This window comes from Perna viridis, chromosome 9, assembly GCF_037379345.1.
Source record: "Perna viridis isolate PV_CMFRI_1.1 ecotype Kerala chromosome 9, ASM3737934v1, whole genome shotgun sequence".
Classification (NCBI taxonomy): Eukaryota; Metazoa; Mollusca; class Bivalvia; order Mytilida; family Mytilidae; genus Perna; species Perna viridis.
The window spans coordinates 35,031,314-35,055,255 of record NC_142453.1 but is presented as its reverse complement, the minus strand read 5'-3'; the positions used below and the strand labels follow the sequence as shown (position 1 = coordinate 35,055,255).

The 23,942-nt window shown below is 32.0% G+C and overlaps 1 protein-coding gene across 4 annotated transcripts in view; it reads left to right on the top strand.

The window, feature by feature from the left end:
- Positions 1-23,942, top strand: part of LOC148607971 (uncharacterized) — a 103,752-nt gene that overhangs the window by 69,773 nt on the left and 10,037 nt on the right. For 2 of the 4 annotated variants that reach the window (XM_088545818.1, XM_088545819.1), the window contains 6 exons: positions 14,392-14,434; positions 15,667-16,168; positions 17,774-17,982; positions 19,246-19,463; positions 23,084-23,119; positions 23,416-23,508. In XM_088545818.1, the coding sequence (XP_088401944.1) occupies positions 14,392-14,434; positions 15,667-16,168; positions 17,774-17,982; positions 19,246-19,463; positions 23,084-23,119; positions 23,416-23,508 (1,101 nt within the window). Of the gene's footprint in view, positions 1-8,153; positions 8,239-12,973; positions 13,067-14,391; positions 14,435-15,666; positions 16,169-17,773; positions 17,983-19,245; positions 19,464-23,083; positions 23,120-23,415; positions 23,509-23,942 lie in introns of those variants that run through there. The other 2 variants (XM_088545821.1, XM_088545820.1) reach the window with 2 other exon arrangements.

Sequence of the window (23,942 nt, the reverse complement as noted above, 5' to 3'; positions counted from 1 at the left end):
AATGTAACTCAATTACTAATTTATATCATTATGATGGCCTTGTTGTTCAAAACATTTTTTTCTCCATAATCGGCTTATAAATTAGATTTGATGGATCAAAGTCGCTATTGTGTCATTTTTAATAAATTTCAAATCATGACAATGTTACAACTAGCAATCAGGAAATAGCTTCCATTTAATTTTTCCGTGTTGCTAAGCAACCAATTACAGCCTTATGTTCCTGTTGTTGACAAATGAATGCCTTTCAAAGGACCTGTGTGCACGGTATTAAAGCCAAATGACTGAATTCAGGATATGAGAAAAAAATACCTTCAAATTACATGTCGGGTTCCCATCAAATAGTTAGCATGGAAAAAATCAATATACTTTATAGCAAGAAAGGTTTCAGAAATATGTGTTTAAAACACTTAGAAAATTTTATAGTAGTTTTGGGAAAAATTAGAAATGAGTGGTTTGAAGGCATATGAGTGAGGCCAAAAAAGGGTTTTACATAATAAGAATCTAACACTGCTGAGAATCCACGGCAGAGAAATCTTAAGCACCCAAGGGTTAATTAACAGGCTCTTCTAAGTTGACAAACATTGATATCTTATATTTCCAAGTCCTGCAGTGGTACTTTTTCTCACTTCAGAATTATTTTTGTGTGATAGTATGCCAATTCAAAACACACCGCCAGCTGAAAATTTTTTGTATATACAGTTGGTTTACAAATGTTGTGTGTTAATCTCACATGTAGGGTCTTACACGGCTGAAAAGTAGGAATAGCCTGGTTATCTGTAGTGAGAAAAATACAAGTTAAAATAATACAGATTTACCTCAAAAACATTCGGATTTTGGAGAAATTTTAATCAAGGGCTTGGGATTTTTCCTTCTTCAAAGATTTTTTTAAGGCAAAATCCATGATTTTTTTTTTTTAAATGTCTGTTGGTTTATTTTCAGTTATATTTTTGTGTTTCTAGAAAACTCTCAAATTTGACAACTGTTTTGTCTGACTTATTTTATTCAATTTTTCCGAAATTATTCTGTGGAGGCAGATGTTGAGATATAAAAAATTATCATATAACTATCATCATGAAATAAAATTGGTAACATCTTGGCTTGATCCATCCAATTTTTGAATTTTTATACACGATTTTAATATAAAAGGATTATTTCTTCTTTAGCTTATGCTAATAGACATAGGGTCAAATGAATCATAGCACAATCAACAGAATAGTGAAATGCATACTCAATGTCTTTCTGGCATATGGGTAACCTGTCACACATATCACTTTATTTTCATTCTCAAAGGAGTTAAGACTCAGATTGTGTATTATTGAGATTTTCTACTGTTGACATTTCTGATATTCTCTGCCTGGCTGCTTTCAATTTCCATATTTAGGACACAGCTGTCATGCTGTGAATCTATGATAGCATGAAAAGTGAAATTGAATTTTTTTCAACTCATCTTCATAAAAACCAAGAGAAATAAGTTTGTATAGATTGTATCTCCATATTGGAAGTTCAGAATTAAATTAAACCAAGCCCAAAATCTGATAGTCTTTGTAGGGATTTCCAACATGTAATCTTAGAGATTGTGGTTGAGTCGGAGACTTAATTGAGGCTTTGTGCCAAATAAATTTGGTTATTTCTGTTGAGTCAAACTAATGCGACTGGAGATAGGAATTAAGCCTCCTGTGATAGCCAAGGATACAATAAAATTGATTAGTTACGAAAATCAGATGTTTGCGTAGCTTCGATACTGTTTACATGGCATCAAGTTTAGATTTGCTACCAACACAATACTGTATGACGGATTTCTCTGAGTGCAAGAATAATCATGGACTGTGCTGTTACGTTTAAATGAGAGGGCTGTTTAAGAATTCTGTATCTCTTACATTGTGTTGTTAAATATTCTCACACAGAAGGAACTTAAATATTTTACTTTTGTGACCAAGTTTCTTCATCAAATTCTCATGTGGACCACATTCTTTAACTGTTGTCAATTTGTTACTCTTAACGACTGACTGCAGATAATTTTTTTTCATTTATGGAATAGCCTGGAGTGCGAAATATGACATTCGTGCAAGAAAAATGCATCTAGAATAGCTTAGAGGATTAGAATATCACTGGTTTTAATCATTTGCCGCTGAGCCATAAAGTGGTCCTTTCAAGAGATTATTCTACACGTCTGACTTCCTTCCAAAGATCAAAGGTCTTTGTAGAGTGTCGCACATAATAGTATTATTTCTACCCTGAATACAAGCAGTCGATTTTGCTGTTGTAGGGTTGATTCTTTGTGTGTTCATCGTAGCGGAAACCATTTAAAGTTGGTTAATAAATGATTGTAGTGAAAAGAGATATTTGTCACCATTTGAAAAGACTCATAAATTTGTACTTCACATATAGATGTTTGTGTAAATACAATTTGAATTTAAGGTGAGCGTCTAGTTGGGAATTTCCTTTACTGGCTGGACTCAGTGTTTTCTTACAAGCAGACAACACTTTGTCATATAATGACTCAATATTAGGGGTCAGCTGAAGAAACAATCAGAATAAGAAATGTTTCTGTGTTTTTATGTCATAAGTGAAATTATTCTATTTTAGAGGAGTTAAAGTGATGAACCATGTTTTCTAAAGCATCATATAAATAATAATTTTAATACTAGATGGACTTTTAATTGTTGACCTGATGGAGTAAAAATCATTATCTGTGTGAAGTCTGTGAAAGTTTGTTTCAATAATTGGTAAGTTAAGATACCTGATTAAGTTTAAATTTGCACTATGATAATCTTAGCTGTTTTTGTAAATAGAATTAGCACTTAGATTTGTACTTGAGACCTCTTAAAGCAGGACTCAATTATATCTGATCTTGGGGCTAAAATACTACAGACATGCATGTAATTGATAAAATTTTATGATTTTTTATCACTATGAAAGAGACAAGTGCTCAACCAATTTTCAGATTTCCTTATAATGATCCAATAATGAAAGAAAATGGGGTATTTTATACAGGTCCAATACTTGTTGTATGTGGTCAATTACATTTATCTACAGTAGTATCTGCATGGTGTAAACAGTCAATTCATGAATTTTAAAATTCTAAAAAAGTAAATACAAACTGGAATCTCAATATAATTGCAAGATCTTACTTTATTTTTAGCTGGAGTTAAATAAAGTTACCTTTTATAATAACAGTGGTCTTGACAAGTGATATGTTTATTTAGAAATCCGAAATATTGAACACCAGCGACCTATAGATACACTATCCTAGTTATAATGATAAGGTTCTGTATGTAAACCTTGTGAATTGATTTGTGGTATTTACCTTTATACAATAGAAGAACCCATGTTTCTCCTTGGTTTGACAAAGGTCTATTTTGTATACTGTTTACCAGGGGTGCACTGCCTTAGTAATGTATAGGTTAATTTAAGTTGACACTCAGAGATAATTCAGTAGGTCCTGGATGTGATCTATACCCTGATAGGTCTTGGGTGCAATATATGCTGTGATAATTCTTTAAGAAGTAAGCAAGAAGCCAGAACTGCTGTTTTTAGGCCAGAAAATAATCAAAGTGAACTGCATATTGTGCACAGTACCCCTACAAATAATATAATAAAAGAAAAAGGAAGAAGAGAGCTATGACTTGTGCAAAATAGTCCATCTCTGATCAATCTGCTGCATGCTTGATTTGACCTATTTCAGTAACTATAGCATGTTAGTAACAAAATAAAAATCTCCTGTTTTTTTTTCTCTCATTCTATTAGAATCAAAAGTTAGCTATTTTCTACAGATTCAGGCTTTCTAAGTCATTAATACAATTAAGCTATTAATTCAGACAGAGCTGAATTCCCCTCACTCAATTAAGGTAAATTAGACATCAAAAGAGCTTTCATCTGTTTTTGATGAGGCTTCTGATGATACCAGGTAGCTTAGTAATTCTCTATAATTCACAGCCTTATGTTCAGGCATACAGTGAATGATTTGTATTATATTTTGCAATGTCTACTATCTTGAGATGATAGTGATTGTGCATGAGTATCATAATTAGGGGAATTAACGGAATCTGTAGATTTGGCGTGGGATGAACTTTTTTTGTGGTGATAGAGAATAATTTATTTTGGCAGATCTGAATGAATTGGTGTGTTGTATACTGAGTAAATATTTATGCTGACATTTTGTATGTTTTGTCTGGAAAGCTCATCAGTTCTGTTATGAAATGTTTTTGCTGTGTTGTGGTATTTGGACTGATTTTTTGGCAGTATTATAACAATGTAGAAACTATTTGGTACACTGCATGTGTCTGTCAGTATATTTTATATTAGGAAGTAAAACAAATGTTGATGAACTTAATATGATTAACCCACAAACCAATATATATATACTAACTAACTAGGACTTTCACATACTATTTGATTGATTTATTTGAAGAAAAAAAACCAACTTCTTGCAATGAAAAAGTAGTACCCATTTTTAGCCTCAAATAAGACAGAGCTGCACCCTTTCAGTAATTCATTATTTTGTAGTATATCATATTTGTTCTGTTCCATACATTCATGATATTCTAATAACCACACCACCCCTTTAATAGATAGAAAAAAATCAATACGCCTTACAGGGTTTAATCTAACAGGAAGCATGTGTTTTCTCACTTAAAAGATAATGCTTAGGGGCTATTAAATCACACTAGTGCAGCGAGGAGGGAGAAAATGTTTTAACGGTGACCTCCAGGGGGTCATATTGGAAATATCATTACATGCTGTGGGAGTAAAGCAGATTGCATCATTTTGAGATATACTGTAATATGTAATTGAGCTCAGAGCAAGGAATTTGTCTGATTACTCAGTTCATATGAAGGTTTCTGATATATTACAGATTTTATTCCTTTAGATTTGGTTTAATCTGAATGGAATTGTGTGTTTTTGTGTGATTTTGTACTTGTGTTTTTCTCTAAATTGTGACTGGACTTATTTCCCAAGGACTTGAAAGTTCAGAACTTTCTTTGGATTTGTTTAATATCAGAATTTTAGCAGTATGGAAATTTGGATTCAAGGTAAGAGATTTTTTTCACAGGTTTTGAAATTCATGGTACAATCAATTCCTTTGGTCAGTTTCAGAGCTGTGGTACAAGAATTCAAAACATGTCTGAAATTCTTAATTTTGAAAACTTCATTGATGTTTTGTTGATGTAAGATTCGTACATGTGATATTCGTCGCAGTAACATTTATTATATTGTGTAAGAAGCGGTAATATTGTACTTGATACAAAAAATTGGAGTGGTAGCAATCACAACTATGACTTAACATTTTTCATCATACCTGTAGAAATGTTTCCAGTTTATTATTTTCTATTATACAATACAGAGACTGAATTTTAAAAGATGGAAAGAACGTCAAAGATGATATCTTCATAAAAAATGAATTGAAAGTTTTTTTCCTTGGCGTGTCTGATGACTGATGAAACATTATGATGGTTTATTTATGTCAATTTTGTAGAAAATGTCAAAGAAAACTTTGGATTATAAATGTAAATTAAAGTTGAGACATGTGAGGAAATAAAGATTTTGTTTTCATCATTCATATTGAAATACAACACTTTAATGGGATATGAAAAATGCCTGTCATACCATATACAAGGATTGAAAAATGTGACATTTGAATTTTAAATATTCATAGTTATTTTGGTATGCCAAATAAAAAGTAGGTATCATAAATGTAGAATGTATGTGATAAATGTTGTGTTACGTTATGAATACTTGGCCTAGAATTAAAGTGTTAATAGTTTGGCCTTTTTAGTCCCTTTAACACTTCCCATGCAGCAATGTTAACAGCCTTTAAGGGTACTTCAGGGTTCTGGGTTGTAATTACATTGTTTATTAGGTTGAAAAAGTAGGCCAGCCTCACATTTTTAGAAAAGTGGGTTAATCTGTGACTAATTCCACTTTTGAAATTTCATATTTTATGAATTATTTAATTTTTTTATATTTGAACATAAGAAGTTTTCACTATGTGACATATCTTCATACATAAATCATGCAATTCGTCATTATCTATTGTATTATTGAAATAGATGAAAATTGTTCTTATTCATCCATTTTTTTTCTTGAGATTTCCCCTTTTTAAAATGTATGGGTCTGCCACTACACCTTATATAATAATATTGAAAATTAGGTTGAAATTTTAACTTGAACACTATCTTTAAGTTCAATCTTGTGTATGTAAAAAGCCTGATTTATTTTTTAACATAACAATTAGAACCAATGGTTACTTTTTCCTTATCATCCCTACAAGTTTCAGGTCTTGAACCATCAAAGGATAGTGCATGTCTTCTGAATGGTTACTTCTTCCTTATCATCATTAAAAGTTTGAGGTCTTTAACCATCAAATGACCGTGCCTGTTTTCTGATGACGTACTGTGCCCGTCTTCTGGTGATGTCAATCAGTGACTTGCATTCTCTTAGAAGACCAATGGTAAAAAAACGTGGAAACCTAAATCATAAATTTATACAGTTGTGATTTAAATTTATGTACTAAAATATGAATACATCTTTTGATATAACCTTGGTTCTCTTGATTACTCTTTGAGTAAAGGTAGCAGTGAAGTACAGTCTCAATTAAGAATCATGAAAATAGAATGGAAAGTGATAAGTGGAATATTTGTATTTACATTCCTCTCTATAATCTGAAGTCATATTTATGATTGAATTACCAACAAGAATTATATCTGACATTGGGAAAGTTATAGAATTAGTCCAACTAGGTTAGTTGAAATTTTGTTTTTAAATATTATGGGACTTTGATACAGATCCCTCAAACTCTTTAACTAGTCCATTGTTTTCTCCATGCTCAGCATCCTTTAGTACTTTTATTGAATCTCTTACCACTATTGGGCCATACTGGGTTTATTTTTTCTATTTAAAAAATTGATAAAAATTACAGTCTAATGCTCTGTAAGGTACTTAAGTAAACTTGTATTTAAAAAAAAAAAAAAAGAACTTTAGAAGTCAAGGACAAGGTGTCATGACCTTCACAGTATATCCTTGTTCTATTTGAGAAGATTTTAGAGGATTAAGGTGGATTATCCATCATAACATGGCTTTTTTGCTGCATGTGAAGCATATTATCATGATTTGTATTCCATAAGTTCCATACTGTTTAATCTGCCAGACAAATAATAAAGGTTCTTGGCAGTTAGTTGGCAATGATGTTGACATCTGGTATTCGGCTCTGATTTTGTTGCTATAATCTTTAATTATTATCGCATAAATATAGATATCAAAAATGGATTTCTTCCAATAATTACAGTCTGGATTTTTTTTGATAATTTTGTTATTTGAGATACTTGATTGACAAATTAGTTGAAAAATAGCAATTAGTGAAAATGGCTTTTGATCTTTTTAGTTTTGTTCAGTATTGTCAGTGTATTAAAATATTGAAATATCTTTAAACACATAAGTAAATAGCAACTGCTTTAGAAATATGTTACTTAAAAAGATGGTTTTCAAAAACATGACATTTCGATATGGCCACAAATACCTTTCCCTGTCAGTTTATACCATTGTGTAAATTTATCAGAAAATTTACAAACAGACTGGTTCAGATCTTAAAGAATTGTCAATTAAATGATAACAAAAATACATGAATTTTGTCACATAATCAAGGTAGACTACTTCTGCCTGAGGCATGGTCCCTGAATCTGCTTTAAAATCAAACTCCAAAGAAGAGCATAGGCAATTTTTTTTTCATGAACTGGAGATGACTTAATTTGGACACAAAAGATGTATAGTGTTTCACTGTAAATACTTCCTTGAAATACAAGTATGTGATTATGAGAATACTTTTGTGTAATTACATGTACTTGTATTGTATAGAACAAGTATCATATTGTATCTTTTATACTGTCAAGTAGGCCCTTCCTTTTCTTGTCTTTCTAGGGATATAATTTCTTCCGGGGTCTACCACAGGGAATTTCTAAAATCTTAAAAATGAAATTGAAATTTTGGATATGTTTATTATATTTGCCTGTCATCTTGTTTGGGTAAAATTCAATATTTGACTTTTGTTCAATTTAACTTGGGTAGTTTGGCCCGTTACTCAAATTGTTTATTACCTATAGGGTCCCTCAGTGTGCCCCTTAAATCTTGCTTAACTTGAAACGCCCTAAATTCATGGTAAAGCCTTGTTATATTATAACTGTAGTATGATGCATGCATGTCGTGTGAATTGTAAGGAATACAGGATCAATGCACTCAATATTAGTAAGTAGTAGTTTTTAGTCCAAGATTTGTTTAAAAGTGATTCATTGTTTGTGTAAAATAATGTGGGTTCTTGATGCTTAGTAAATGTTAAAGACAGAATAATTTTGCCTGTCTATTGGTTTTCTTGCCACTTGAATCACTTAAATTTAGTAAAACTTTTTTGTCCATCTCAAGGCAAAATTAAACTTCCAAAGATTTAAATATTAAGATACGATTTGAAAATGGAAATACCATGGAATAATTTGCTTACAATATAATTTTATTTTGTCTTCATTGACCTTGTAAGTAGTTGTTCATACAGGATAAGCTGTTTTCTATTAAGATTTGTAAGACTAGTCCCCTCAAAAATTTTAATCTTTGGAAGACAAAGTTAAATATACCTCTCTGATAGCTAAAGATCTTGTTGTTATCTTCAATGGCCACTAGGAGCTAGTATAGAGGAAAATTATATTGTCATTATAAATGTCATATGGTAGCTGGCATGATGATGAATGTAAGTTTACATATATATGACTTAAATATGTTTTGAATGTGAAAAAAAAGTTTCAAAATGTTGGAATTTTCTGCCAGATGTTTTGTCATCTCAAAAATAATTCTAGACCAGCTAAAATAATATTCAAAACAATATTGTTAATGATGTTTCCTGTCTAACTTTACATTTTTCAATTTAGTTGCCAAACAGGTCTACAGTCTGACTTTAACTTAACTTCAAGAACATTTTCTCAATTTGAGGCAAAATTTGCCATCTAGGTCCAGTTGTCTAGTAATTTATAGTGTTACTGAGAGAACATACTGGTAGGTACTCTGTGACATTCCAGTTTGTCATTACTCTCACAGCTGGTTCAACAGTTTCTTAAACACAATTTAGATTTGAAATGGTAAAAAAATGATGACATGTGGAGTTGTATTTAATTGGAATTTTAAAGAACAGGAAAAATTCTAAACTTTTTTGAATAATTGAAATGTGTTTGTATTGATGTTACACAGTGCCTTTACATCTAACCATGAATTATTGCACATTTATATTCCAAAGTGTTACAAGCAATGCCATAATTACGCTAACACAAGGGCTGTGCAAATTACAACGTAAAAACAGATGCTCAGCACTTAGCTTAATTCTGACTATCTGCAAAAAATTTGCCTTCTATTTGAAGAGCAGAGTATGATGATATAATGCCAGTCATCGAGATTTACAAGAGGTCTTTCTTTCATTGTTTGGTTTGCCGATTTTACCTTAGTCTGAAGGAGATATGAACCTCTCATGTTTCGCAAATGTCCCACTCGAGGTTTGCATAGTTTTGAGCACTCTTTTCAATTATATGAAGAAGTTTATATTTGCATGGTTAAAGTGTTGAAGGAGATTGTTTACTAAGCTGTTATCAATCGACTGGTACTCACAGCAGTCTCCTTAATGTTTTTAAATGGGAAACCAAAAAATGACCCAGATAATCTTGCTCATGTGGCTCTACTTTAACATAACAATTAATGGTAAATGACTATGATATGACATTACCATGATGATATGAGGACTAGGAGAAAATTTCCACTAAGTATTTTTCTGCAGTCATCAATCAAATCTAAAGTGGACATTTATCAGACAAATAGACCATTGAGGGTAATATTGCTTGGATTGCGTTAACATATTGAATATCTGTCTGTGTGTTAAGCCTTTAAGTCTTTATTGTTTGATGGTACATAGTGACTGCTTAATGTCTGTGGTGTAACATTTCTAGTGATTTAGTTACCTTGCATGACATCTGATAGGGAAAAAAATTAGTAAGCATATACTTTAGTTATCTTATGAAGAATAACAATTGATGAACTAAGAAGACCATTTACCCTAAGTACCTGCAATATGAATAAATGGCCTTACATGTTGAGTGAGTATATATTACCACTGTGTGGCTGTCTCATTATCTACTAATAATTAGATGACTTTGCACTATTGGGACATATCGTTTGACTAGATATAATGCTTTGAGACTGATGAATATGGAGTTTGAATCATGTACATATGTTTTTGCTTGTTAAGTGTATGTATTTGTAAGAATAAGGCAAAATGAGAAAAATCAGAAACATGCTTGTCAAAACCCCACCGATCTGACAATATAATATCACTCAAGGATATCCTCTCCATTTGAAAGACCATTATTTGATCTCTGCATCATTGGCATTGCTCAGAAATTTTTCAATAGAGTCTTAGAAATTGGAGGTTTTTGACAGAGTTGTCTGCCCTTGAAATGTTCATTTTCAGTGCATTTCAATGAAGTTGTAACTCAAAGGTGCAGCATGATATGGAAAATCCTGTCTGTTTTCCTTGATTGTAATGGTGCAAATAGTCAAATTAGACTATCAAAATGATCGTTTTTTTTTATACCATGTTTCACTGACTGCCAGATTTTTACAGAGACTGATACTGAATTGACATTCTAGATTTTGATATTGTAACGAACTATTACAAAGAAGACAAAGGTATATACCAGGTTTAGACAAACCTGCATGGTGGTATCAACTTTTTAACAAATATTCTATTGGGCTTTGATGGAGAATGCAGATTAGGACGAAAGTGTAAATATTGTATATAAGGGCAATTTGTAGAAAAACATACAGTGTTTAACATGCTCTACACATAGTTTTAATTAGATTCAAATGAAGGAAAGTTTTTTGATTGAGTGACAGGTCATGGGGTTGCACAAAAAAGCAATAGATGACAGAAAAACATGTCAATTTATGAGGAAATCATGATGTTTGAACAGGCAAAGGGCAAAGGTCAATTAAGTCACATAATGAATGCTTGAATAGAGGATGTATGGGGTTCTTTGAACTTATAAGGTAATTTATGGTTTTAAGGTTAAAAGTTAACAAAATACATTGAAGTTTGAAGTATTATGGAGAACTTAAATGTAGATCTAAGTTCTTCATCAAATGTCGGCTTTGAAGAGTGTATTTGTCAATGTTCTAGTACATGTATTAACTATTTCTTTCCTGTGAAGCAGTTTTTTTGTTTTTTTTTTGTTTTTTTTGGCATTTTGATAGAAACAAAGTGGAAATGTATATTCTTATAGATTAAATATATCTCAAGTTATTAGAGGTTAATTTAAAAGAGGGAAAACGCAAAACCAGACATTAGACTAAGGTTGCAGACCACCAATTCAACCAATGAGTATTTGGAATGTACACAAAAATAGTTTGACGCAGAAATTACCTCCTGTTCCTCATAGCGCTATGAAAAATTTCTCATTTTATTTCAAAAATTAAAACTGGTTTCTGAAAGGAAAAACATTTTTGTACATTTTATAAGTGCATTTTCCTTCTTGTGCTGTAAAGCCTAATCTCCATAATGATTTCTTAATATACCCCTATCTTATTATTATTATTAGCAATAAGCATAGGGCTTTTTGTAGTGAATGAATTTTTAAATTTACTCTTCATGCACCAACTTAACTGAAAAAATAGCAGTTGTTGGCTTATTTGTTCAAACTAACTGCACTTTAGTACACTACACACATGGTTGGACAATTTGCTACTGACATATTTATCTGTTGTATGTCTGCAAAGCCTTTATTTGATACCTAAGATGACCCAAAATAAAACAAATGTGAATCTTCATTTAATTGAACTTCCAATGCTTTAAGAGTAAATGTATGTGTTGTTGACATATTTTTTTGTTAAAATTTATATGTTCAGGTTTTTTTTAAAATCCAGGATGTTCTAATACAAAGCAAGTGTGAAAAACCCTGGAGAAAATCCTGACTTTCAATGATTAAAGATGTCAATGCTTATGTTATTTGACACTTAGTAATTCTATACAATACTAGGAAGACCTTTGAACTATGGATGCTTTAAAACAAAACCTGTACATGTGTTTTAACACTTCATCGTTGTGATATATAGTCTTGTTTAAGAACATGTTGACCTTTTAACGAACGTGAGCAAAAACCACAATATGAACATGGTATTTAGCCTTGGTACCTTGTTCAGTATATAACCCTTCAGTCATATCCTCTCAGCCTTCAGGCTAGGAGAATGTTGATTGGGAAGTTGAACATGTACTATTAATGCCCAAGCATTGAAGATGGAATACAAAATAAGTTTTGATCCATTTATATGTGCAATGTTTTGAAATTTATTGCATACTGGTGTCATTTTTAGTTCCTTTAAGGCTAGCTCATTCATTTTTGCCACAGTTCGTGATGATGGATTTTGAAATATGACAATAGGTTTATGATAATTCGGTTGCCCTTTACATGTTTTTTTTTGCCTTTATGGAATGTGTTATTGTTATGGTTATTAACTTGTAATTTGATTGGAGGATCACTGCGGTAATTTTCATTCTGTTGTAATGCCAGCATAATTTGTCATATTTGAAATTGAAAGGATAATTATTTTTCCACTACCATTATCGACTTTGAAAACTTGGAAAGTAACATGGCAAATTGAATTATGGGAAAGGCGTAGTGTTTTATTATCTAGAATTCACATTTTGCAAGTTGGTTGTTTTGCACCTCTTGTTGCTGCTAATTGAAAATTATGATGGATATTTTAGAGCTGTGTATCATTCTCAGTGTTAAATGTGAAATGGTTTATCAGTTTTTAGACAGTTTGGTTTTATGAATATTATGATTGAAGTGAAGATAGTAGACCCAGTAAGCTTCTGTGTCATCTTCATAAGGGAGTGTACAGTGTAGAGATTTATGATTTAGTGGAATCATTATATTGAAAATGAAAGTAATTCGATGAAAACATTCTTATGGATTTTCACTATTCCCCAACTTCAATAAGTCGAGGAAAGTTAGGATTCAGCTTTGCAAATCTTTTAAGGAGAATGGTAGGTTTTTTTTTTTAGGTTATTGACTGAATATTGGTAGTAAACTGTCAACATCTTAGCTGGGCTTATATAGCCTGCTCTAACATTTAAAGGCTGTCTTAATAATCCAATTTTGGTAGAAGCTGGTTTAAATTTTAAAGTGCATTCATCCTGATGAATATTATTATGCATATTATGATGTACCAAAGTCTCATTATTTTACAATCAGTGAATATTTATATAATTTCTCATAGTTGTATGAAATGTATTTGAACTTAATACATGTTAGAATATAGATAATGTCTGGAATATTAAAATATTCATGGTAATCTCTGCCATCTTTAATAGGATCTATCATATAACTGATCCAATATAAATTGTACAGCCGTTTCATGCCACATGTATCAAAAGTAATCTTGTTAATTGTGAAAAAAACATAGTCACTAGAAGTTGTTCATCAACAGATATGGTCTTCTTATGAAACTTTCAATGGCGCCATAAACTTTAATGATAGCATTATTAAAGTCTATTTATGAAAAATTTAAAAGGTGTTTAGCTTTGCTCTCATTGAAGTCGGCTTTTATGGTGATATAAATGAACAACACCAAAGGTGTAGGGGGAGAAGAATAGTTATATATGAATTAATTATTTAATATCTAATTATAATGGTCTAATTAGTAGTCTGTGGCTTTTAAGGCGACACCATTCTAAGTACATTGTACTGGTACCTTTATCTGAACAGGAAGAACCAGTTATGAATTTGTAAAGGTTGTGAATACTGATTATGGCTTTTGTACAATGATCACGGAATGTCTCAAAATGTCTGTTGTTTGTAAAATATAACTGAAATAGGTGCCATGGTTTCTCAGAGCCTGGTGAAAGTCAAATGGTTTATTGTTAAATTAGAGTATCACATGAATAAATAAAAATGAATATCCTCAATTTGTTTCTTGCAAAAAAAATCAAGAAGGTTGTTTCTGATTGTGGAATAAAAGTGCATAGGAGCACTTCGAAATAGATGTGTGTGGAACTACATAAAGTAGTTTTGAAAAAAAAAATATTTGAACAATTTCCTCAACCACTTCATGTATAATGGGGCTAGATGAGTTGGCAGACTTGAATTTTATTACATGTATGTATATGTATTTTTTTTTTAATTAAACAAATTTTTTTTTTGTTTTTTGTTTTTTTTTGTAGTTCTAGTGATTTAACTTAAAATGATGTATGGTTAAATTTAGTGTCGATGAAGTGTTGTCTCTTTATGAATGTATCATGTAGCTTTATATAGTATTGATATGACATTTGATTGAGTACAGTGATATATCATTATTGTTTATTATTTACAGGCCTCTGATGCAAGTTCTGATATATTTACCTTGAGTCATAATCGTAAGTATATATGGATAAGACCAATTTCCCTTAAAATCACAAAATTAAAATTACTTTAGGTTGATGGGGTTTAAAATGAAGTATAGGGGCCACTTCAAAATTTTCATAAGTCAGAATGCAGTTATTACATCACATCCTAACCCCTAATTTGAAGAAAGGTAAACAGGCACTGCATTAATCTTACATGTTTGTCAAAGTAGAATTAGATAGCATCAAAAACCTCCACAGATTTTCCTTTTCATACGATTAAAGGACAGATCTTTTTATAGAAATCGTGCTTCAATAACACCCTCAAATACTGACTCCCTTCTATGTTGTGATCTGTAGAAATATTCAGTCATATTTGGTGAACAGATGGTCTAATGGGTGTAAATTGAGTTAAAGCAAGTGTAAAATGTGTTCTTCTGTATTGAAGGTGTTTCGTAGACATGTCTAAATTGAATCAATACCCTTTCCGTTTTTATTGCCTTAAATGGAAATAAATTGATGTTTCCCTATTGAGCACTTAAATGAAGTGTAAAAATTGAAATGGGTTTAATTTTCAGGACAACATTTTGAAAACATGAGAAAAAATCAAAGTTATATGTTGCCTCGACACATTTGACATGAAAGGGCACTACTTTGATGTTTAACATAAAAATTCTTCACTTGAATTGATGCACCATATATAAATTTACCACTTCAGTTATGAATGGCCCTTGGCAGCTGCCTTTACTAGGTGCTAAGCTTCAATAAAAATGCTTTTAAATAAATTATTTGTATGAACTAATACCCCTAGTAGAAGAAAAATTAGCACAAGAAAAAGATTGACTGTTTATGAGTCAGACAAACACATGCATTATTGAGCAGATGGAAATAGGCTTTTGTGTAAAGCTTTTTCATGAAGCTTAAGTGGTATGTTAAATGTTTTAACAAGTTTCTGTTGTTGGGGTCAAGTGCAAAGAGTTTTCATGTAACACAACTAAACCTTTTACATTTCAATATGTAAAGAGAATATTGCCTCTTATACATCTGATGGTTGTTTAAGAACTGAAAGGAACATAAAAATGTACTATGAATATATGTAACTCTTGTGCATAAAACATTAGAACTGTAAAGCAAGACAGTATTTATTATTATGTAACAAAAATGATAATTGATGATTTTGTAGAATGAATTACAGAGAAAATGTGTTTGTTTCTTAATACTTGTAATGGATTGGACAACTTTTTACAATAAAATTTCTATTATAGGAGAATGTCTTTTGCAAGCAACAACTACAACATGCAGCAGTACATTTTCCACCACGGTCACAACCTCTTCAACAAATAATCGTGTCACCACAACAACCAATACTCTGGCTTCTACAACTGCAACAACAACATCTCCCACAACAACAACATCGGCATTGTCAACTGCTTCTGTGACAACTGAGAGTACAAAAACAACAAGCTCCATAACCACTCCTGCAGTTGCCGCTACCACATCTGTGATAATTAATGGACCAAAAGTAACATCACCCCCTTTAAAGAGAAAAAATTTGTCCCCATTATCGAGAGTTTCTCCAACTCCATTAAAGCAGTCTATTGTACAGAAATCAACACTGATTTCGTCTATACCATCAGCAGTATCAACTGCTCCACCATTACAGAAGGATTATAGGAAAGTGTCACCATCACCTAGAGTCACACCAAAGAGGGAAGATATTAGAGAAAAAGAGCATCCTAGCAGCTCATTTCCAAAGTCTTTAGGAGGGTATGTATTTACCATTACCAAAATCTTCTGGTAAGGAAGTATTTAAACCTTGTTAGTCTACAGTTAAGACCCCATCTGCAGGGATAGAGAGTTCTGTTGGTATTTGTTAGTTTTCATTAACAGCTGTTGTCAAGTATTGAATTGTAATAAAAAAATTAACATAGGACTCTATTGACAAAAGGGACAATTGGCTACTGATACTATAATTAGCATCTAGATAAAATCTATTAGTGAAAATAAAGCATGAGTACTATCACTGCTGCTATCAGGGAGATAATCTGGCATGAGTAGCCTGTGTTTACTGATAAACAATTTTACTACTGATTGTGGGCAAATCCTGGTATGGTTTTAAGTATCAGTTCCTGGAATGTCACAGGTTTTTGCTCTTAGGGGAAACAGACATAGCTTTTACCCGGACATAGGATGTGAAATGGTTGATTTGAAGTATCTACTTATATTGTTTGTAGTTCAATTTTGAGGCATGGATTATAGATTAAACATTGAAGCATTTCTTTGTCACATCCCCAAACAGCCTTCGCAGGAGGGACATTGGAAGGTTTCAGTAAACTATTTTATTTGCCATACTAAATTAAGAACAATCCTCAACACTGTTGTATCTTCTCTTTTTGTTTAATGATGTTGATTTAGGTACATATATAAGCAGTTTGGTTAGGAACAGTTTGAAAAGATGTTTTTTTTTTGTTAATTACTTGGCTATAAATCCTAGTACAGATTGCACACCTCCCCACTGCTTGATGCTAAAATAATCTATGCCTAAAAGTCTACTTAAAAACTGCTGTATATATCACCCCTCTGCCTGATCTCAAGTAAAACCAATACTTAAGAGTCTACTTAATAGTAATACCATGGTAGATTGAAGTGTTCATAAGTAGATCTTTATTCTTGGCCATAAACTGGTGCTTGAAATGTAGATTTCACTTGAGTCTAAAGCGATATGAACTGGTATGTCAGTGACTGTAATTAGTATATAACAAATAATTTACACAAGAGACAAGATTTTCTTTCTTGCCAGAAGGTTTTCTAATGTGTTTGTTTGTAAAAGCAGCCTCATGTTGTTAACATGGTCTTTGAAGTACTGTATGTAATACTTCTAAAATAATTATAACAATGTAGAAGTCATTTTGGTATAATTGTTTGTACAATGTTGATAATTAGGTTTAAATTCTATCAGGCTGTCTTCTATTGGTACTTGTCTGTCTGTGTCTTTCTGCCTTTGTGTTCTAAGTATTTGTGCAGAGATTTGTCATTAAACTTATCAGTTTATCAGCTTGTTTGAGAACTTAACCATGATATTTATCACACAATCTTTCATATTTGTTGAGGTGAGTTAACATGTTTTATTTTTTAATTCTACTTTCACAATTTTTATACACACAGCTTTTGACACAGGTTTAATGGTACATGTATATCTGTCTTTGCTGACATGTAGTACAATAAAACCCAGAATGCCATGAGAAATTATCTAATATTTGATTCTATGTTGCTTTTCTTTGATCATCATTTTCCAATATTTCATTGAACAGTTCTGGGACTCGGCATGACCATTTTATCTATCTGAACATAATGTATTGATTGTATTTTCAGACGTGCCACTCCTGGCCTGTTTGCACCCCAGGTTTCACTCTCTCCAGGATTGTCAGTCTATCATCATTCCAGCTACCCTGGCCAACCACCAAACCATAACCCCGGGCTGTCACACAGCATGTTCGCATCTCCCCTGCCGCCAGGCCCCTCGTCAAACCTAGGAGCAGGGGCATCATTAAACTCGCCTACAGATTCCATGAACATAGCTAGTGAGTAACAGGATAATAGGTGTTAATTAAAATGTTTTTATTTTTTTTTAAAGGTGTTAATTGAACTGTAGTTATCTTTGAGATACATTGGAAAACAAAGAAATAATAAATGGTAAATGTATCTTTAAGTGATTTATTCAACCTTTAAGATGGTAGCTTAGCTATGGTAAACATATGACCTCCACAATATTAAAGCAATCAATACTATCATTTCTCTTAATTACTTAACAATGGGAGGTATATATGTACAAAAAAATAAGCCAAAAAATTATAACGATGCAGACATTTGAACAACACGAGGATACATAATCCATCAACACATTGCCAGACAGGTGTCTTTGGTTGTTAGATCAAAGACCAAAAAAATGAAAGCTGTTCTTGATTCTGTTCCAAAAATTCTCGAATTAAACAAAAGTTTATCTATGTGAGAAACCCTTCTATCAGAACAAAGGTGCTAGAATTCTTCTTACAGCTAAGATATGTCATGTTGATTAACCACAACCTTTTTTGGCATCTGTTTCTCAACGAAAAGTATTATTTTTCTTGATGCCCTTTAAATGTCAATTCTGTAAAGCCTTAGAATTAGGTGTAAAAAAGTGTTGTGTAAATTGAAAGTTATTACTATATTTGCGCGTTGTTGAATAAGGAGTTTCCACAGTTAAAAATAATTATGAATATAACCACTTCTAACTAGTTTCAATTTGATTACATATATTGTGGCTGTATATAAGTGTAATTTTATTATAAACTTGTCATAATATGTTGAAACAATTAGAAAAGCCAACTGAATTTATAATGGAAAAATGTTTACAAAGACAACTATAAAAACACATTTTTTTTTCTTTCAAAGGAAAAGGTATAAAATTTTGTTGTTTATTCAGAAATTTAATTGCTTAATATACACTTATCATTTAATATAAATGAATAACTTGTTTATAATTTTAGTGTTTTTGGTGTGTTCTCAATTAGGTATTTGTTAATGTGTGAAGATATTTGTTTGTTTTTTTTTTTTTTTTTATGTGTACACATATACAAAGAATCAGTTCTGAACATTTGAGTAATTTTATTTTTTATCGATGGCATAAGTGGCTGATAAACACTGATCACTGCACCATTACCAGTGAAATAAATTCAATGTGAGTAATTGTCATCCTTAAGTAAAATGTACTTTACACTGATATGACTATGTTCATAGGCTAAAAATAGTGTTCATTTTCAGTTGATATCCTATTTTATTTCAATTTACTTTTTCTGTTCTTACAGGCCAGGAGATTCTTAGAGAAGAATTGAACAGAAGATTTTTACTGACACAAGATAGATCGCCTTCATCCATATTGTCACAATCTCCGTACATGAGAGCAGATATACACCAACACCAGCACATGCACCAACATCAACATCAACATACACATCAACATATGTATCCAATTGTTCCTCCATTCAGTGCTGGGGCACTTGTTCCAACGCCGTCACCATTACCAGTAAGTATCTAGTAATTCCTCCATTCAGTGCTGGGGCACTTGTCCCAATACTTTCACCATTACCAGTAAGTATCTAATAGTTCCTCCATTCAGTGCTGGGGCACTTGTCCCAACGCCGTCACCATTACCAGTAAGTATCTAATAGTTCCTCCATTCAGTGCTAGGGCACTTGTCCCAATACTTTCACCATTACCAGTAAGTATCTAGTAGCTCCTCCATTCAGTGCTGGGGCACTTGTCCCAATACCTTCACCATTACCAGTAAGTATCTAATAGTTCCTCCATTCAGTGCTGGGGCACTTGTCCCAACGCCGTCACCATTACCAGTAAGTATCTAATAGTTCCTCCATTCAGTGCTAGGGCACTTGTCCCAACGCCGTCACCATTACCAGTAATTATCTAATAGTTCCTCCATTCAGTGCTGGGGCACTTGTCCCAACACCGTCATCATTAGCAGTTTCTCCATGCATTGCTGGGGCACTCATCCTAACACCGCCACCATGAGCAGTTTCTCCATACATTGCTGGGGCAATCATCCTAACACCATCACCATTACAAGTAAGTATCTAATGGGTTTGGGTACTTGTCTCAAGACTTTTACCACTACCAGTAAATTTCTGGTCATTCAACAGTTAATCCCTAAACCACTTGCTTGTCCCAATGGCTGAAACAATTATCTTCATTGCTTGGAATTCTACCTTAAATGTAATCGACAATCATTGTAAAATGCTAAATATGCTATTACTTATAACTATCAAAGGCTAATGTATGATTTGGACTTGTTTTGCCAGAGGGGTAAACTCAGTATATTTTTGACTTTATACAAAACCAAGAATGCTTCACCTTTTCCTTAGAATGTTTATTCTATTATATCTGCCAGACACAAAACAAAAAAAAAACTTGCTTTTGGCATTAGATTATCAGGTTTTATTGGTATCAGATTTAAGTTGTATCTGCCCTATGCATGTTGATGATATACAATGCAGTTTTTGCCAGAGATGATATCTATTTATCTACAAATAAACTTTGTGATGTGTGCCATTAAGGTACCTATCAAGTTTTTTTTAGACAATATCTCTACTTTCTGGTATGATTTAAAACATGGTCTGGTCAATAATTTTGACTGGAAAAGTAGTTTGGAAATTGATTTTAAACAGTTTATCTGAATTGATTGATTGATTCATTTCACTTTATTTGTACAATGTACCAATTGAAATGGGATAAATTGTCCTTTTAAATGTGACTGAAATGCAGAGAGTAAGTGCTGTAAAAGAGTAATCAAGGGAACCATGATTCTAGCGGAAATCAAAAGAGTGTAACCCAGGGACAAAGACCAGATACACACATAACAAAGAATATAAAATAACATGTACAAAGCAACAAAAGCAAATGATTTTTATGGTTCATAAAAGGTTTTAATATCATTTTGCTCTTCTCATTTAAAGAAAAAAAACCACAACTTTTAAGGATAGTTTTAGACTAGTTAAAGTTGAAATAGTACTTACAGAAGGTAAAAAAGGTTTTATTGAGCTATGTATTTATTTTCAACATATAAGTCAGTTTGTCTTTATAACAACCTACAATGACAGTATTCACAATGTTCCTTCCATTCCATCACTCCCACCCTTGATTAACTGTTTTCTTGTTAAAATCAGACTTGTCAACATCTAAATTACTGTAAATATCATATTTTATAGACTCCCACTTATCAGCTTCCTGACTGATAAACTTGCCTTGTCATAAATTTCACATGGATTGAAACTGATTACTCCCAGCTATCTTTATGTAGTGATACCAATGCTTGATTAGGCTGACAAACAGGGTGTAAAAATCGGAAGCAACGATACATAGACAAAATATCATGCTCGCTGATAGCGGTTGTTAAAAATCACATAATGTGCAATAATAGCTCATCATGATAAGTGTTATCAATGTGAATTCATAATTAGAGGCGTTTAGGAATAAAAGCTATGATAAATGATATCAGTTTCTGAAGCAGTCTGACGAGAGATGAAAAGAGGCAAATCGCAGCGGCAAAAAATCATAAACTGGTGAATCGTCAATTGATCACAATTGGTGGCATTATCCAAAGGTGTCAGTAAAATTGAATTATTTCAACGTTTATGGTCCGGAGAAAATGACATTTGCAATATTTTTCTGTAATCTAAGTGAACGCAGCTGTATCAGTTTTCAAAGCAAATTAGGAATTCGATCTTTTATGTTTCATGATTCTAGCTTCAAAGATAGAAAAAATATGAAAGAACATATTATAAAGAATTGATATTGTATTTTCATGCCATAGATCCATTCTTTTATGTATTTAAATATAATTTCAGAGATAAAGGGGAAACAAATTCTGAATTCCTATTGATTTTTGGTTTGAAATTCTCTGAGGAGAGATAGTTGAACGCAAATGGTTTTCCTAACTCTATAAAACGTCATCTGATATAAAATATTGCTGATTTTTTTCCTGTTTTGCATGAATAATGAGATTTTTGTAATGAAATATGGTTGTACTGAGAAAATTCTCTTTTTTCCAACGATTTGGTTCCTGAAAAAAAATTAGAGAATAATTCAGCTTGAGGAAGAATTTCTTCTTTGATTTTACCCTTCTTCCTAATACCATATCAAATATCTCAGGGCAGTCATCAAATTAATTGTTTACACAAGAAAAGAGTGAAAGTTATTTGGCAAAAACAAGACAGTTTTTTACAAAAATGTTATGTAAGAGTCATTCTTTTATAAGTCTTATTTATAATTTGTACTGTAGTGGAACAGTGAAGTTTGTATGCACTAAGGGATGACATGGACTGTTGAAAACAGCTAGAACATACATAGACCTTAAATTATATATAGTGCAATTTCCAGTGTTTTCTATGTCAATTTTACACATATTTACATAATTTAAACATCAATTTATACTTTTATTTAACATTTGTATTATTTCTCAAAGATCATCAGTCATTGTATATAACAAAATTGCGATCAGATCGGTCACCGATCATCGGTTTTCGATCTGTTAGCGGTCATTGATCTGTCCAATTGTTGTGCAGATTGTTTCAAGGACTGTATGTATAATTCATGGTCTAATATGGCACTTACAATGTCGTGAAAAGCACTTCAAACCAATAAATATCTTATACCTATATTATCTAAGAGCTGTATGTATTATAATCGGGTTGTCAGCTGACATTTAAGAAAGAAAAAATTAGTTTTAGTTGAAAAATTGGTTTACAATTACGGTAATAGAACATTACTTTATTTTCTCCTATTTTAAGCCAGTGATTAAAAATTCATGTGACTTTTTAACCACTGAGCGGTGATTAAATTTCTACAAGAATTTCCCCCCATTTTACATTTCAGAATTTCTACAGATTGCATGGGAGAAACAGATTCTTCTACCAATGCTCTTGATTACAAGATTTATCAGCTCTTGATAGTTAAATTTTATTTTTAACCCATTGAATATACTTATGGGTTGATATCTAAAATTCTCAAATGTATAAATCTTATAATCCTCTCGAGACTAAGGGAGAATCTATATACATGTCTAAATAAAATGCCAAATAATTTAAATTCATATTAAGATTATTTCTACTTTTTCCTTTTTTGCCATTTCAGATAACGAAATTTGGAGACTCCCCATTGTATAGAAATGTAAGTACTTACAATTTAAAATAGAAGTTGTAGATACTGAAAACATGAAGACAGGAATTTGGAACATCGCTAAACATAACCAATAAGTAGGACCTATATACATGAATATGCCACTTGTGTAAGTGAGTAACCACAGGTACAATGGTATCCTAGGTCATAACTCAAAAGAAGACAGTATAAAAATATGTAAATATGGAAGAGTTTTGATGGATGAATCCAAACTTGAAAGAAATAAAATAAAAATACTGGACCATGATGTATTATTACTACTATATATCTTTCGTTTTAATTTGCAGTTTGGGATGCCACCAGGATATCCTGGGTTATCTCCCTTGATTCCCCCTACTGGAGGACTATCATCCACACTAACTGGAGCATTCCAACCTAAGGTACATACATGTTTTAATTACATATTATTTACTAGTTTAGTGTTTAGATATAATTTAAAAGATAATTGTTCTCTTTTTTTTTTTAATTATGCAACTCTACCTCTTTTATGGTAAAGTCTTCTGAGAGCTTCATATAGATAGTCAACTTCAAATCCCCCAAGTGGAAGGTAAATTGTGAAAGGGTCACTTCTGTCTTCTTTTCTTCCATTACCATCTGCTATCTGTTACTCCTCCTACACCACTGAATGAAATTTAGTGAAACTTTAACTGAATCTTTCTTACATATTTCCATTGTGTACCCATTATTTTTTATATTGATCCAAATTAATTTGGAGGTTTCACATAGCAAAACAAGGACTTTGACGTTTATAAATATGGGGACATGGGGACCCATTTCTTATCCATTACTCCTCCTATATTGCTTAATGGAATTC